Source organism: Tiliqua scincoides, chromosome 4 (assembly GCF_035046505.1).
Source record: "Tiliqua scincoides isolate rTilSci1 chromosome 4, rTilSci1.hap2, whole genome shotgun sequence".
Taxonomy (NCBI): Eukaryota; Metazoa; Chordata; class Lepidosauria; order Squamata; family Scincidae; genus Tiliqua; species Tiliqua scincoides.
The window spans coordinates 161,288,575-161,306,806 of record NC_089824.1 but is presented as its reverse complement, the minus strand read 5'-3'; the positions used below and the strand labels follow the sequence as shown (position 1 = coordinate 161,306,806).

At 43.5% G+C, this 18,232-nt stretch overlaps 1 protein-coding gene across 2 annotated transcripts in view; it reads right to left on the bottom strand.

The window, feature by feature from the left end:
* Nucleotides 1-18,019, bottom strand: part of MOB3C (MOB kinase activator 3C) — a 31,880-nt gene extending 13,861 nt beyond the window's left edge. The window contains exons 1-3 of one of the 2 annotated variants that reach the window (XM_066624807.1): nucleotides 17,584-18,019; nucleotides 11,894-12,009; nucleotides 5,056-5,553 (exon numbers count right to left, since the gene is read on the bottom strand). In XM_066624807.1, coding sequence (XP_066480904.1) covers nucleotides 5,056-5,473 — 418 coding nt within the window. In that variant the 5' untranslated portion in view covers nucleotides 5,474-5,553; nucleotides 11,894-12,009; nucleotides 17,584-18,019. Of the gene's footprint in view, nucleotides 1-5,055; nucleotides 5,554-6,850; nucleotides 6,920-11,893; nucleotides 12,010-17,583 lie in introns of those variants that run through there. The other variant, XM_066624808.1, reaches the window with a different exon arrangement.
* Nucleotides 18,020-18,232: the final 213 nt, after the last annotated feature.

The following is an 18,232-nucleotide window of genomic DNA, read 5'->3' as shown; positions in this document are numbered from 1 at the left end:
CATTCTGTTTCACCCCTCCCTCTTTGGGAAGGGGCCCAAAATAAACTTTGTACCCCCTGATAAAATTCCTCTTAGAGCGCAGCAGGGCAATTACAGGAGCTAGGCAGTTTGATTCCATTGATTCCACTGCTACGGCGACTGCTTGACTGCCCATTCGTTTCCGGGTCCAATCCAAGGTGCTGGTATTGACCTTGAAAGCCCTTCACTGTTTGTGTCAGGTTATTTGAGGGACCGCCTTCTCCCATATATTCTGGCTCAGGTCATCTGAGGGGGCTTTCCTGCAGGTGCCGCCTTTCTCCCAAATTAGGGGGATGACCATCTGGGGGGTGAATCTTCTTGGTAATGGTGCCACAATTATGGAACTCCCTACCGGGGGAATTAAAATCTACCCCCTCCCTCATGGCAATTTGGCGAGGTCTCAAAATGTTTTTGTTCCATCTGGCAACAACATAGAGAAACAATAAATAAATCACAAAAAATAAATTAATTTGGAGGACGGCAACCTATTTACAACCAAGGTACTGCTACAGAAGCACAGGAGGCAGACAATCCATCACCCAAATGCCAGATGGCATCTGCTTCGATGAGGAAAGGTGTGGTAAAAATCTTTTAAATAAATAAAATAAATTGAGAATTAATTTATCATTGACATTAATTGATTATTGATCATTGGAATTGATTCACATAGTGAATAGTTTTATTCAGCTGTTTTTGGGGGGAGTGTTGGCATTTATGCTGCCTCAGTATCTTGACTTTTTTGTAGCCATTTTCACCCGCTATTTTTAAGATTCCTCTGTCTTAAATATTTTGCACAATGTCTGCATTCATTGTTACCTGTTGTAGACATCTTCATTTTCAGCTGCCTAATGGGTTACAGACACCTAACTAACTGAATAGCTACTCTTTAGCAAGAGAGATGAAAGTGCCCTGGGCAGAGTGTAAAGTCTGGACTTGAAAGGTGCATGTTCAAATCTTGCTTGAGCATGGAAGTCAGTGGATAGCAGGTTAGTCTGCCTCACAGCACATAGATAAAATGAGACAAGAAGTTAACAGCACTTTCTATATGGAAAAGAGCTACATTAATAATCATCCTCATAAATGGCATGGCAGTTTCTCTCAAAAGCAATTCAATAAGTATGCCAAATTAGCAAAATTCATTGACACTACAGAATTTGGATGAACTTTGATACATAGTTCTAGATTTCTCTGCTTTGAATCATGTTCAAAAACCAATTATGTCTTAAGCACTACGAAAACAACAAAACCAAACTGTCAACCCTAGGCTTGCAGGCAGAAATTGCCTAGTATGGTAACCTGGAATAGGATCAAAACTTTCCTCAAGCCAGGAAATACGGTGCATATCTGATAAGCAACACATCCTCTTTTCATGAGACGCAATGAGTGTTCAAAGTACTCTGAAGGTTTTCATATGACCATGCAATATAATTCTACTAGGGAAAGATTGCTGAGCTAGGAATTGCCCAACAGCTTGAACTTCACCTGGATATTATCTATTTTCTAGATCCCTAAAGAAGTTGTTTATCATTTTGGCAGGCGGTTTCCACATACAGTAGGTGGCATTTATACACTAGTGGTCTTGCTTGGCTTTCCTTCAGTCTTTGATACCATTGACTACCATTGACTACCAAATCAGAACTGGGAGAGATAAAGGCTACTTAGTCCCAGCCCCTGCTCAAAGTTCGCCACTATCAGTCCCTACTTATTCATATCTAAAATATGAATGGTTCATATCCAGTGTATGGCAAACAGAGAAAAGATGCTTGTAGAGCAAACAGTCTCCAATGGCTCAGGGAATTGAGCCAAGATGCACACACTGCAAGGAAGGCCAAAACAAAACAGTCTTGTTAACTTGATGGAAGTTATGACATTCTTGTCATTCTTGACAATCAATCAAAACACAGAACAGAGTAAAATCCATTCACTGTCATCCAAAGGAAGTTTTCTTGCAGTACAATGTCTCAAAACTTATCTCTAGCTGAGGCAGTGTTTGAAGGCCAAACTAGATGATGTGGTGGAACATCAGTCTTTGTCAACAAGAACCTTGTGAAAATGAACTGAGAAATATGTTTTGGGTTTATTTTACGAGCAGGGAGTCCTCAAATGTACCGGTGTTCATCTTCTCCAGATATGAGCTGGAGACAATCATTTCAAAGACAAGTGAAGGTGGCATGATAGAGGCTTTGTTGACCGGGTGCACAGATGCCCTTTACTTTTGCTTTACTGTCATCTCTGTTCACATGGGTTCAGCAGAAGAGTTTTTCTGAAGGATCACGAACTCCTGAAAAACCTGAGAGCAAAGATTATAGTTGAATCTGTGCGCACACGGGGTAATGGTGCTTCTATCAGTTCACTTTCAACTGTTCGGAAACAAACAAAAAAAAAGAGTACTGTATTGTCTGTCTGCAACCTGATTTGCGCAGAGAACAGGGTAACACGATGGCAATTCTGAAAATCTGGGCTGCCCCCCTTGTTCAGGGAGAGGTGTTTCAGCAGCATCGCTTAAGCCACCAAGCAAATAACAAGAACAAGATGTATTAATACATTATGAATGAGTAGCAGTAAGCACAAATGAATTACTGAATAGAATACGAGACGACTCATCTCTTCAAGCCAAGGTTTTTCTAGTGCATACAAATGAAGCCCGCTAATGGGATTCACAAGTACTTTCCACTACAAAGTAATTTTAGGAAGGAACAATAATTCAAAACAACTGCACTTATACAATGTTCCATCAGGCATGGGTATTGTTAACAGGGCAGTCACTTCCTATAAATAAGTTCGTAGTTTTCTATGTTGGGTTTTTCTTTTCCTTCAAACTAACACTTAATGGAAATAGCACAAGAACAGCTGCAATTTGTTACATCGTATTAATTTTGAAAGATAATGGGTGTGAGGAAAGAGAAAGAGAGAGTGCACATGAATACTGGCAAACACTTATGCAGCTGGCCAGCTGTGAAAACAACTAGCGCATACTATACTCCTTTACATGGGAGAGAAGAATTCAATCATCCTCTGCCCACACTGCTTTCTGTGCTTTGAGAAAGCACATGAAAAACATCCATTTGAGGGGAAAAAAGAAAAGCATAAATAGTTGATTAAGTTTTGAATGACTCAAGGCCGAGTCCTATCCAGCTTTCCAGCCCTGGTATAGCCATACCAATGGGTTTTGCACTGCATCCTGTGGTGGGAGAGTAATTATGGAGACCTACACAAGGTAAGGGATCTTGTTCCCTTGCCTAGGGGCTTCATTGCAGCTGCATCAGGGGTGGAAAGTTGGATAGGATTGGGCCCTCAATCAGGTTCATTTGTTTTTGTGACACAATGGAAAGGGATATCATCAAGTGTTCTTTTAAAGTCTTCTCATTTGATTTTTTCCCCTCACTGATAACAGACCACATTACCAAACCTCTTTGCTCCAAATTGTATTCTGACTTTTTCCAATGGCAAGCTCTGAATATATGTGTCATAGCTGTTTTAGCATATCAGAAAATCCAATTATCTCATTCCTGACAAGGATGCAAAAACATGGGGCTCTCACAGAAAAAGCCCACCCTAGCAGATAACTTATGGCAGTGTTTCCCAAACTGTGGGTCAGGACCCACCACTGAGTCACAAGCTGATTTTTGATGGGTCATGAAAAGTTTTTGAAAAACTACCCCCCCCCCCAAAAAAAAAACTGCAAGCCTAGTTTGCAGAAGAAATTTGTTAGCTGGTACGAGGTAATATTCGTACCCCCAATTTAAAATGTCACATTTTCCAATTTTCTCTAATAATTGGTGTGCTGTAGATCACATGTGAACCCAGTTTCAGTCTTTTGTCTGGCATGGAAGCTTCTAACTGCACATCTTGCTCTCTAGTTCAGTGTCCTGGGTATCCTGCAATGACTGTAAAAGTGTGGATGAACAGTCCTTGAACTCCATTTCTAGAGAGAGTCAAGCAAATGCCTACACACATACTATATGTAAGGTCTCTAGTAGCCTCAGTTGCACAGGACCCTGATTATTATTAATAAATATATTTATTATTATTAATAATAAATACAATATATATTTCTAGATTTTTTTGGTCTAGTGGGTCACAATAGATTGTCATTTTTTTAAGTACTGTAGGTCCCAGTGCTGAAAGTTTGGGAAATGTTGACTTATGGTAGTCTGATGTTTGGGTACATTATCAGCAAAATAATTTTTGCCATTATCAACAGAGTTAATAGGGAGTCACAATACAGTAAAATTCTATTATCTTATATATTTTTAGATATACCTCACATTTCTTTTAGAGGACTCAAGGCCACTTACAATATCAATTAGAACTTATTCATACAAAAAGTACAATGAAACAGCAGCAGCCATCTTGCCTTGATACACTTTTAATGGAACCCTTTTCTGCCTGTCATAGAGCCCAATCCTATCCATGTCTGCTCAGAAGTAAGTCCCATTATAGTCAATGGGTCTTACTCCATGGAAAGTGCAGAGAAACCATGAGAACTAGAAACTAGTTTCTTTAAAGCGAAAATAAATCTACGATAAACGTCAGAATTAAAGGTCTGATCTAGAAGTCATACCCTTCTACAACTTGCTACAAGATGCTGATCCTGTAGTTCCTTATGCATGACCATAACCCTTACAAGAGCTGAGAAAAGGTCAACAGAAACCAAGGAGAGTGTGTGAAGGCTAAAACAGTTGGTAAATTAAGGGCCCAATCCTATCCAACTAAACAGGGCTGATGCAGCAGTGCCAATGGGATGTGTGCTGCATCCTGAGGGGAAGATAGTTATGGAGGCCTCTTCAAGGTAAGGGAATGTTTGCAGCTACATCAATGCTGGAAATCTGGATAGGATTGGATTGGGTCCTATGACTTCAGTCTTAAACATTGGGAGAGTACAAAGGGGGGACTACTTCTGAGTAAATACGTAGAGAATTGCATTGTAAGGGTAATAGTAAGTGCAGTGCAGTGTGGTGCAGCCTCTGGGAACAGCAAAATATCTTGGCCATCCCTACATCTTTAGAAAGGATGTCACAGAAAATGTCAACCTACCTATTCTGGTAGGAAAGATGTCCTCGTTATTAATAAGCGTCTCAATCCAGTCCATCAGCATGCACATGTACTGAGGTGCCGACAACTTGGTGGGTCTCTTGAAACGGCAGTCATCCTGCCACCGGTATTCATACTTGAGCCCACCTGACATGATGGGGCAGCTTTTCTCAGTGCAGACTTCTGACATGGTCCCGTAGATGAGGTTGATCCTGTTGAAGAAGTCCACCACATGCACTGCAATCCAGTCATTGATGCTCTCTCCCGGAGGCAGCTGGACCACAGCTTTCAGGTCCAGCCCAGATTTCAGTGAGGCCTGGGCCTTCTTGTACAGCTCAAAGCGCTGGGTTCCTGGCTCAAATTTCTTCCTGGGGCGAAATGTTTTGTCTTTGTTAAAAACTTTTGTAAGGCACAAAGCCATTCTGGACTGGAATCAGCCAGGATGAAAAGGGCAACAATTCTTTCCCCAGCAAAAATATTAAGTGGCAAAATTAAGGAGTCCTGAAAGAAAAATTGGACATAGGAATGAAAATCAGACTGCAAAGTCACCTTGTTACTTTAGATGTTCAGTATGAAGATGTCAACAACATGTCAACAATAGCAGTATCAGGTGTCCCAAATGAACTGCAGCATCCATGCGCCACCCATGACTGAAGTTAGGGGGTGGCAACTAGAGGTAGGACCTTCTTTGGGGTGGTACCGCCATTATGGAACTTGCCTTCCTTTTGAATTGAGATCAGCCCTCTCCCTGGGGTTTTCCAGAGGGGTTTAAAAACATGTGTCTTATTTGGCTGTTTCTTTAGAATATGATGCAGGGATATGTGTGTGGGCGTTTTTTTCTTTTGGAGGTGCGTTGGTTGCTAATTTTTGCAACTGTTTATTTGTGTTTTTGTATTACTTTTATTGCCTCGTTTTGTGCTATATTATGCTACTTCTTCATGCAGTTTATTTGCTGTTTTTATTCATATTACAGGAATATGCTGCTGCTTTTTAATTTTTATCATTTTATTGAACTTCTTTTTTATATCCTGTGTTGTAAATTGCCTTGGGCACCCCATTGCAAGGGGGGGGAATGGGGTAGGAATGTATTTATTAAAATAAATTTTAATATGTTTAATTCTAATGTTAAATTTTAATATGTTAAATAAATAATCCATAAAATCCATCTTAGGTCTCACAAAGTGTGCAACTTTACCTCTCTCGATCCCCCAATTTCATCAGTCTGCAAAAGTGATTGGGAGCAGACCGGGCCTCTGAGAGGAATTTTATCAGGGGGTTCAAAGTTTCTTTTGGGACCCTTTGCAAAGGGGGAGGGGTGAAACACAGCAGGGGAGGGTCGTGATGGGTGAGCAGAATAGGGGTAGGGAGGGGTGAAGCGGGATGAGGGGAGGGTAGAGGCAGCTGGAAAAGTCTTTGGAGCCCAGATCTACCCACCCATGTGGCATCAGTAGTGTCCCTAGCATGTCCAGTCATGGTAGTGTTCCCAGCAGATAGGAAAATGTCAGATCCCAGGAAATTTCTGGGCCCCCTCCTTTGGCTCCTGGGCCCCCCTTTTGACCCTGGGCCCAGGTACAAATTACCCCCTTTACCCCCCTCTCCTAGGCCCTGGGAGCAGTGTATTCACCTGAAATCAAATCCCACTCCCCTTCTCTAAAAACAGCTAGTAAGGATACAATGTTGGTATCTTGTGGTAATCATGGATATTCACATCAAGTCTCAACATGGTAAAACTATCTTCTTCAGATAAAATCTTGAGCAGGAAGTAGGCAACCAACGAGTAAACAGAACTTATGTGTACCTTTTGTATGTGGTACAACAAACAGGAACTTGAGTAAAAAGCTTGGAATTCCTAGTGGGAACCTATTCTGTATGGAAACAAAGAAACAGGTGTACCAAACTCTGCCATCTTATGTAAACAAGAGATCAGACCAGCTCAATAAAGATCCAGCTTTTTGAAACTCAGGCTGCAATCCTAAGCACACTTTCCTGAGAGTAAACCCCATTGAACAAAATAGAACTTATTTCTGAGTAGTCCTGGTTAGGATTGTGCCCTTAGAGACTATCAAGCTGTGTATATTTCACCTTCCTAACTTTACTGAAGGCTTCAGACATTGTACCAGAGTAAAAATAAAATTTCAAACACATATAACACAAGAGTTGCACAGCAAAGTACCATGTCACTTGCTATGAGGTTGTCACAGCAGCTTGCTGTTGTCTCAAATTCAGTATTACTTAATTCTTCCCTTGTAACAACATATTAAACAGAGTTGGCCTATCCATGATCCAAGTAAAAACTTAGCCACAGGCAGCCTGGTGTCTTCCTTAGGTTGGCTGCATTTATGGCATCCAGTTCCATCCTCTTCTTGCATGCTAGCTCATAAGAGGAATATGGGGAGGGCTTACCTTCCTCTTCTGGGTCCAGCACTGCAGCTGCCACCACTTCTACTTCAGCATTTTTTCCATGTCCACTAGGAACAGGAGTGGCAGCAGCACTTGGAAGACTTTGGAAGAGGGAAAAAAGTGAACCTCACAGGGCCAGAGTGGCTTACATTCCTCCTCTAATGCCACCCTTTAGTGGGCAACAGAGGGAATGCTGACAGCCCAGCCTTTCATTCACAGCAACTAGAGAGGAAGCAGCAGTGGCAGTGGCAATGGCAACAGCAAGGCTTGACTCAAAGGAGTTGAGCGCCTGGCATGAGGCAGATGGGCAAGTGCCCCTCCAATGCACAGTATCAACAGTGTGCACTCAGGAGTGCTTGTATGAGCACATTGGGGTGATGCAGAAGTTGGGGGGCAGTTCAGCACCGACCACCCCAACAGAAACAGTCTCTTGGACTTACTAAATTACATTGCAATCAGCCTTTGCAAACAACATTGGCTATCCAACTCTGCACTGAAAGCAAATGTTTGTCCTACCCCCCCAGCAGAATTTCCGTAATTGGTGCTATGAGATTATTACAGAATGAAGGAGAATGCTCTTATCAGTATGCCATTGCACAGAAGTTGTATCACATCAAAGTGACACCTCAAGGCAGTTCTAAAAATACATACACACATATATATTTGGCAGGAAGAGGAGGGGTTTCCTCAGCAGCTGTGGCATATTCAACCCAAGAAAACATTCTTTTTGCATTCTCATTCACTTGGCCATTCCCTCTGCATCTACTGGGAATACAGCTGTTTGGCAGTTCACACAGTTTTGCGGCTCTAATTTCATGTCATTATTTGTAGTGAAGTCTATTTAAAAAGACCGTCGGGCTCAAGCCTCAAGTACAATAGCATCCCAGGGGAAGCAGCAGAGGAGTTTTGAACCATGGGAAAACTCTAGACACTAATGGGAACGTAGCTCAGTGGTAGAGTGCATGCCTTGCCTGCAGAAGATTGCAGGCCCAATCTCCAGCATCTCCAAGTAAGGCTATAGCAGGGCCTCATCTGAAACCTTGGAAAGCCACTGTCCAGCTATACCAACTGTACTGATCTAGATTGTATACAGCAGCTCTGGTTCTTATGCACTCACCCAGACTAGGCTAGTGAGACTTGTGACAAAGGAACAGCATCAGGTGGATTGTATACATAGGCTCTCCGTGCCAGCAGCATCTGTCTGCCATAGCACCACACAGCTGTCCCAGAAAGGGATCAGAGGGTTCAGGTAACAGCATGCTTTGCGTATATGAAACTGCAAGTTTAACTCATATCACAATTACAGCCTGGGCCTAAGTTTGCTTAAAAGAAAACATCACAGATTTCGATGAGGTTTTCTTCTATGTACAAGTGCTCAAGATTCCAGTCTTTAAGAAAATCCTATGCAGTGCTTCTGGGAGCAATTTGGTCCCGAGAGAGACCCTGGAGAATAATTACCAGTCAAGTTGCAAGTATGGAGCGAGGGGGAACAATACAGGAGAGTTTTTGCCTGCATGACCTGCTTGCATGCTTCCTATGTACATCTAGCTGGCCGCTGCTGGCTCTGATCCAGCTGGGCTCTTCTTATGTTAGTTAAGAAAGGCAGCTCTATTCACAGCTTTCCCCTTTAACAGGCCCTTTAATATAAGCAGGCCCTGGCCTCTCCCTGTTGCCATTCATGTATAATAGAAGGAAATGGTTCAAAGATATAAATGTGGGCAGGCACACCTTACAACTGAGGGTATCTTGCAGGGCTAATATAACATTACGAAGCAGCCCTCAGTATAGTGCATCTCTTTAACCTACCACCTCCAAAGCTGTAAGTCCTGGGGCAGCCCCGAATAATACTAGAAGCTGCACTATTGATGGAATGTTTTCTGGTTTTGCTTTTATACAGTTGTTTCAGGTCCAGCACTGTGTTGCACACAAAGATCTGCATACAGGGCCTCAGCAGAGGGAGCCATCAAGCATCAGCCTAAGGCATTTTTGGAGAAGAGACTCATTGACACTAAATTCAGCTGTGTGGTTTAATGACTGGTCTTTATCCAATGCGCATTTGGACATTATCCTGGGTTAGTGGAGAAGGCTTACCTTTCCTCCTTTTGGTTTGGTACAGACAGCAGCTGTTAAGCATAATCTATCAATCTGCTTTTTTAAATGGTCAAAAACTTCACAATCTTTGGGCAGGAGGTCTGGTCTAGAGGGTAGAGCCTCCATCTGCCTGAAGATAACATCCACAAGGTCGCCAGTTCGAGGCCACCAGCACCGTGCGACCTTGAAGCAGCTGATAAGCTGAAGCCGAGCTATTCCATCTGCTCTAAGCATGGGAGGATGGAGGCCAGAATGTGAAGCCAGATCGGAATGAAATCACCTGAATGTAGTGGTTCTTGAAAGAAAGAACCTTCTTTCAATTGTAAAAATCCCTATTTAATAAGGGATTTAAATAAGCCTGCCTATGTAAACTGCCTTGAATAAAGTCTTGAATAAAGGCCAAGAAAGGCGGTATATAAATACCTGTTATTATTATTATTATTATTTTTATTAATCTTTGTCTTAGGACCAAACTATAATATGAAAGCTCCATGATGTGACTTGCTTTTGCCTTGCTGCTGCTTAGAGCACTTGGGGGAGGAGGAGAGATTTGTAGTGAAGTTGCCATGTTGAAGGAAAAGAATTTAACCTTTTTGCTATGCAGATTCCCCAGTTCACATCCTTCCCCACCCACCATCAACCTGCTGTTAGCCACAGAGGGGAAATATGCAGGTGTTCTGATTGTGCTTGTCTATTTTATCCTTTGCAGATAACAGGAGCTTCAATGAAACAGTTTGGTCCAAGCAGTTTGGTCCAGAGTTTCATATGCAAGGATCTACAATTCCCAATTAAGCTTTTTTTTTTTAAAAAGGCTGATTTTTTCCAAACATTATTCTGACAGCAATTAAGCCTCTACTGCCAACAATAAATGTCACTGTAGCCTTTAGTATGTATCACACACACGGCACAATCCTATGTTGTGCTGGAACAGACAAGCCAGGAGACTTGTGCTGTATCCAGAGTGAGATAGGGCACCACAGTGGCTCAGCTAAAGGTAAGGGGAAACTCTTCTCCTTACCCCCAGGTAAGCCTCCTATAATAACAACCCCTATAATAACAGTGTAAGAACATAAGAAGAGCCCTGCTGGATCAGGCCAAAGGCCCATCTAGTCCAGCTTCCTGTATCTCACAGTGGCCCACCAAATGCCCCAGGGAGCACACAAGACAACAGACACAACCTGCGTCCTTGGCCCTCCCCTGCATCTGGCAATCAGAGGCAGCCTGCCTCTAAAACCACAAGCTTGCACATACCTACTATTATGGGTCTCCTTGGACTTGCGCCACCTTCTGAGCAGAGCATCCAATTTTCTGTACTTGTAGTTTCAAATGCAAATTCTTTGGGGCCAAGACTCTCTCTTCCCCTTGTGTTTTCTATTGCATTAAAAGTTACCAACATTTCGTTTATTAAATCCCCTAATATTACTGAAATAATAAAGTTCTCAGAAAGGCACAGTCTATAAAGGATTTTAAATGCTTTTCATTTCAGTGCATTCATTAAACATGAATGTGTCATCACTACACTATCCTTTGCTTTTAGTTCATTCATTGCCATTGGGAAATTATGTTTTGGCTCTTTTCTCCAATTATGAAATAATGAGTACATACTGTATTTCACAAGGCAAATATATTCTTGGGGAGGGGGTAACAATTGAGCCAATGTCAAACGTCTCCTAAAGCCCAACAACTGAGAAGGGATCTCCTGATTTTTAACTTTAAGGCAGCCATTAGGGTCTTTCCTATTGGAGTGGAGATGCATGAGGGAGAGGAGTGTTGTACTCTCTTGATGTCATGTCCTTGATCCAACATGCATGCACGCACACACACAGAGCTGCATCACTGGGGAAACAAGCAATAGATATAGATATACGATATATGTTAACTCGGTGTTGTAAATTACAGAACTGTACTGTATGTTCGCATGCTCCTGAACCATGAGCTCCTTGCAAACAGGAGGCATCCAGAAATCTGATTTGCCATTCCATGGTGGCCTTGAGGACAGCAAACACTGATGTTTTCACAAGGGTTCTCAGCTACCTGAGTAAATAGCTTGCCTCCTTGTGCCTCCCATATTTGTTTCCAGTCCAGGGAAAGCAGTTCACAATCAACTGAGATATCTGGACATTTAGATTCCCCTATAACAGGGGTGGCATAACTTGCTTAATGTAAGAGCCACATAGATAAACTTCAGATGTTTGAGAGCTGCAAGAAAGATAACTTAGAGCTGCAATATTTAAGAAGCATTTAAATTCTTAAATATACTCACCATGAACGTTAAACTTATGTTTTAATCCTGTGGAGACTTGGTTTATACCCAGTAAATAATTATAAAGCTTGAAAATGTTTTGTTTACCTTTTATATTAATTGCGATGCAAAAAAGGAGCTCAGTCAACATATTTCCATAAGTCGCACATTGTGTGTCAAACAACCGCATGTGGCTTCCAAGCCATGGTTTGGCCACCCCTGCCCTGTAACATAAGAGTTAAGGATGGTCACTAAAGAAGTACAAATAAGAGTATGCGGTCAGCATTGGCACTTTGATACTGATTAACAATAGATGGACATGCACATAGAATATACTGTACTATACAGTATTCTGTTTCTAGCATGGGTTGAATATGGCCCATAACAACAGAGAAAATAAAACAAAATCACAATAAAAATATATCAGCCAGTTTTTTAAAAATCCCCTCAAGGTATAGCCCGCGGGGGGGGGGGGGGGGAAAGAGGATTGTTTACACACCTTCCAAAATGGGAGCAATCCCTCAAATCCAAAGGGAGGTCATTTTACAGACACAGATGAAGCTCATCAACTTTCTTTGGACTCCTCTATATTTTTCTATGTCATAGTCCTTCCTATATACACATTACAGTATAGGTATTTCTTGTATGAATGAATGACATGGTCCATTTAGTCCTGCCTGCTTCCAATCAGAACCATACAGTTGTACTCCACTGTCTTACATGCAGACCCACCATCACCACAGGCTGCAAGTCCTGTGTTCTTCACTGCCACTTAGAAATAAAATATACAACTGCCTTTTAGACAAAACAAGAAATGACTACAGGGTTCTGGCTGACAACTGCTGACTAAAGGCAGGAGAGGAATTTTATCAGGGGGTACAGAGTTTCTTTGGGCCTCTTCCCAAAGAGGGAGGGGTGAAACAGAATGGGGAGTGGCAATGGGAGCAAAACAGGCAGAGGGAAAGTGGCACCAGCTGGAATAGTCTTTGTAGTTCAGGTCCACAAACCAAAGAGCTACTGTAGCAGGTCAGTTTCCTCCCAGATGTGACACTGTTAAGGAATGTATGCAATCCTGGGCCTGGTGTGTATGGCAATAGTTGTAGCCATGTGCCCACAGTATTGCCCCCAGCATCCTGCGTGGGTAGTGAGATTGGAGAATGTAAGATCCCGGGAAATTTCTGGGCCCCCTCCTTTGGTTCCTGGGTCCCCTTCCTGACCCTGGGCCCGGGTACAAATTACCCCCTTTACCCCCTTCTCCTAGGCCCTGACCAGAGGATAGAATCAGGAAGATGCTTAGGAACCAATTGATGTCGTAAGCCTAAGCTTCTGGCTAACAGGATACTCATTTCCATAAAAGACTGAGAGCCACAGAAGCTCATGATTCATTTCTTCTTCCTTTTTAAAACATCCAGTTCCTCCTCAAATATGTACCGCCCCTGGATCTCCTCTTGACGTGATAACTGCCTGCTTCCTCTGTGGTCAAGCACATTTCCGGTTCTTGATGTAAAAGTCCAGGCTATAGATCAGACTTCGTGCAATAATGCTGATGTGACCAGTTTTACCTATCTCTAAAATATATTGTACAGAGCCAATTCAACTATTGAGGCACCCTTTAAAGTCAGTTGGGGTTCAATACTCCACCTGCTCCAACGCAGCTGAGCTGGGGTTGGGTTCAGAAAGACAGAAGCAGAGGGTCAGAGGCTTGGAACATGGAAAAAGCTAGGCTGATGGTTGGATACCAAAGGAGACGAGGTGAGGCAAAGTTGCATAGCTACCTGTTAAAATTGCTGAGATTGCTGGACTGGCTCAGAGGTTGGGGTTTTATAGGGTCTGATAAGCACTCATTAAGGAATTGTGACCAAAAGGTCAGCTAACTACATCCAGGCCAGTACAGCATTCCAAAAGGCAGCCTTGCTCCAGGAAATCTCAAGCCACTTGTTGGGGAAGGGGGCAACAGTGGAGCTGGGAGGCAAATAATCAGAACTGCCAACATCTCCACCCCACACTTTGCCATTTACATTTAAAGTTCAAATTTTACACCCTAACTTTAAATGTAAAGTTAGAATGATCATTTCTATTGGTCAGTATGACTGTTATGCTGCTCAGCATATGATAAGATACATGAGGGACGAAAGGGGGCAGTGAAGCACCTTGGACTGGCCCTGATGTTGCACTGTACTGTTGGCCTGTACTGTACTATACTGGTCCTGATGTACTGTCATCAGGAGTTTGTTACACTTAGAGAATTGGTTTTTGTCATTTAAATGAGACTAAAGACTGTAATCAGTTTCAGAAAATTGAGTGCTCACCTCGCAGCCCACACTATTATCTCCTTGTCAGAAGCACAGCATGCAGGACCTGGCTCTAACCTTTCCACCAAATACTGCAGGGGGGAGGTGCAGTTGAAGTCCAGGAGCAGCTGTGGATCCAAGAGGACACCCAAACTACACACCTGCTCCCACAGATGGAATGTTACCACATTCAGAACAGGTTTAGGGGCCAACACCTGTGTTGTGGATTTCTAGACTAAGAGGACCTCGGAGTTGTCCCAATTTAGTTACAACTTGTTAGTCCACATCCAGTTCTCAACCACCTCCACGCAATTGCCTAGACAGCTCTCTGAACACATTTTCACTCCCATTGCTATTTGACTTATTAGGGAAATTTTACATAGACCCCTGGGCAGCCCAATCCAAAGGGCAAATGTACCAGTATAGGCCCCCTGTGCCAGCTCAGGAGTGTGGCAAATGTGCTGTAAAGCACATTTGTGCTGACTTGTGACAATGCGTGTGCTGGGCCTGCTGGCACTGGCTTCCACCCCTATGCAGGCCTGAGTAGGTGAGTGTTGCAACAGTCAGTACAGGAGGTGGGGGAGGGTGGCGGGTGTGTGTGGGGGGGTGTTTCTGGGTGGGAAGGGTAGAACGGGGGAAGGAGGATCGGACCTGGGAAGGGGTGGGATCAGCAGTGGCAGTGCACATTGTATCTTAACTCTCACTCCTGAGTCTCAGAGCCCTACACAAACTGCTCAATTTGCACCAGCTAAATAGATGGTGCAGATCTGAGTAGCCCCATAGGGCTGACTGGGGCCTTACTTGGGGTAAGAGGAAAAATATCCTCTTATCCCAAGATGACCTCCAGACTGCTCCTACCCTGTAGCCTAGCTATGCCTGGCACGGGTTAGGCTTGCGCTCTAAGTTTTCCTAACAGGGCAAATAAAGAAGCAATGATTTTTATCAGGCAGCGGTGCAACATGCCTCTTAACACATGAAGCAGCCCCTAGGCAGTGGTCTAGATCTGGTCCTGAACAGAAATTAATTTTAGGGGCTTGGAATTAGGCTCAACAAACTTCAAACTGTCGAATACAGAGACAGGTATTAAGCCAAAGAAATCTGCTAAAAGAATCAATTGTTCACAGGAGGGGAAAAAATTAATTTCTGAGTCCAGTGTCCACTAATCTGGTTGCTAGGCAAAATGGCTCAAAATCTGCTATTCACCTAAGAATGTCAGAAAACAGCAAGCAAATGCTTGGTCCTTGGCTGCAACAGTTGGAGGGACAGGCAGTTCTGATGCCTATTTCAGTAGCAATTCAGTAGCAACCCAGTGGAACATCATCTTTGATTGAAACTCACCTCTCAGTCATTCCCACACACACCTAACTTGAATGACCCCCTGAAGTTCTGGGCACTTCGATCTCTTAAGAGATCGACCCTGATAAGTTCAAAGAGAGGTACAGGGGCTAAAGCTTGCCACAGAGATATGCTATAAGTCATAGGAGCTCTGCTCCTTCATCCCAGATATGGGGGACCAGGATGCAACTCCTCTATCAGGACCAGTCCATCCAGTCTCCTCCTGGCAGTCTCCTCACACAATACATTGGTGGGAGGCACCTACTCACTCACCTCCACTGTTTCTCCTCTTTTTCCATACTCTGGATTGAAAAAGAAAGAGGGGGCAGAGAAGAGCTGTGTGCAGCTTTCTCTTGCAGTCCACCCCCCTCATATTTCCCCAATACAGCAAGTAGACCAGCAATTTTCAACTGGTGTGCCCCAGCACATTGGTATGCCACAAATGGTCTACAGGTGTGCTGAAGGAATTTTGGGGAGGGTCATTTATTAGTAGGGCCTTCAGGGATGTGACCCCCCCCCCAGCAGCATGGTGTGCCTTGTCAATTGTCAAGAAACTGATGGTGTGCCCAGAAAATTTTAGCACCTTGCCAGTGTGCTGTGAAATGAAAAAAGTTGAGAAAGGCTGAATTAGGTAGTGCAGATGCTAGCACATCAGCAGGGAAAGGGGATCAGCTTTTGGTGCTCTTGGATTGGCCCTGACCTCCATAATAAGGTATCCTACACATAGTCAGAAGCATGTACAGGTATTATAGTAGGACTTAGTCTTGGCATAGAAAAGATAAACCCAGATGAGCCCATGGATGAGCCCAGGCACAAATGAATGTTTGTTCTGTTAGAGTCACAGAAGTAAATCCTTGAACTTGGCTTGAAGTGCCATAGGAGAATCTCATGACACCTTGCTTGGTGGTGGGACAGGTTTTGGCCACCTACATCAGTGCTGCAGTTAAGGCAATCAATATCAGCTGAGTATATTTTTTTTAAATGTATATTCCACCTTTCTCTTGCTGAGGCGGCATACAAGGTTCCATAAGAAATGACAATAAAACTTACAGTAAAGTTGGTTAGCTGTTCAGACTATATATAACAGTATATATCAGTGGTTCCCAAACAGTGGGTCAGGACACATTGGTGGGTTGTGACCTGATTTTTGGTGGGTTGCCAAAGGGTGATGGAAAGATCAGATAAGAAACTGTCTCAAGCCTTGAGGTTAGTCAAAAAATCAGATACTGTAGCTGCTAATGACCCTGCAAAGAGCTCTGCTCCTGCAGTTTTCAAGCATGTGTAAATCTAGGGAGATAAATGTTTGAGGATCTTTTTTCTGTTTATTATTACTTATAAATAAATAGAACATTTCTTTCTAGATCTCCTTTTTTAAAAATCTGGTAAACCTAAGTGGGTTCTGATAGAGTGTCATTTTAAAAAGTGGATCCCAGTGCTAAAAAGTTTGGGAACCACTGGTCTATATGCACCCAATGTCCCATTCCACTCTCCCCAGAAGATGCAACCCTAAAACTCTTGGTCTGTAGTGCCTGCAATCAAGTCCCTAGATTCCCCCGCCCACCAGGTACCTGCACACATAATTGTGATATTTTACTCAGGTTCTTATGTTTCCAACATACAGACACCAGTTTTCAGCCCCCACAGTTATGGGGGGGGGGGCTGATTCAGTGCATCTCCAAGAATTGTTGGCCACGGTGTTTGCAGTGTCCTTGGTGTCACTGCTAAGTGGCAACTGGCAGCCACCCAAAACTGACAAACCCCAAACAGTGCCTACAAAACTTGAGTGGCTGCTGGGGTGATTTGCTGCTCCAGAAAACATTCCTGCAGTTGCTCCTGCTTCTTTCCATAGCCAGTAATGGGCTCCAGCAGCAGCCTGGGGGGCCCTGCAGATACTGACACAGATACTCACAGAACCCTCTCTAGAATGATCCCCTGCCCCACAAGGCACTTTTCCCAGCTCTTCCTTCGGACAGCACAATGGGTTGAAAAGTTCAGAAATGCATCCTGGCCTGAATTTTAATTGGCCTGCAAACTACAAATGTGTCACAATGTGGCTGCAAACAGACAGGCTGGAGAGCAATTTGCACTGTACCGTGTCCCGAGTGGAAACTTTGGGGTGAAATATTAAGTGTATATATACATATATTTAATAATAAAAAAAAAAACACTCACCCTCCACTCCACAGCTGAGCCGCATGAAAGGCAATCGCCCCCTCTGGGACACCACCAGAAGCTAAAGAGAAGGATTCCGTCAGTGGCTCCACAGCTACCAAGATCTCCGGGATCACAAAGTCCTCCACACACCAGAAACCGTGCCTGGGGTTTTCATCAAACGAAACTGCCTTGTCTCCCCGCCAGTGATGTCACATCCTGATTGTGTCTAGAGGACTCCAGCTGTCCTTGCTGCAATGTGCCAACCCTTTTTTTTCCACTCTCCCCATCCGACGCCTCCTCGCTCTTCCCCTGATGTGTGGGGCCCCCTGTACTGTAAACCATTCTTGGGAAAATCTCTTTCCCTTCCCTCCCCATACAGTCTCACACACAGAGAGAGAACACACACTCAACTTTTCTTTTTAATGTTTCTTAGCTCAGGATCAGAATGAACTTTAAGTCACAAGAAACGTTCTGTACTAAAAAGATCAGGAAACTGCACCCAGATTCCTGCCCTTACTCCTCCTACTTATCACTAGCTCCAGACAACAATGTTTTCTGCCAGTCAAAGAAAACAGATAAAACACTCCACCTCTTCCCTCCCCCCACCCTGTCAGCCACTTTAGGAGATAAAAGGCTTGTCTGTGACAGAGCAGTGGGGAAGGAAAAG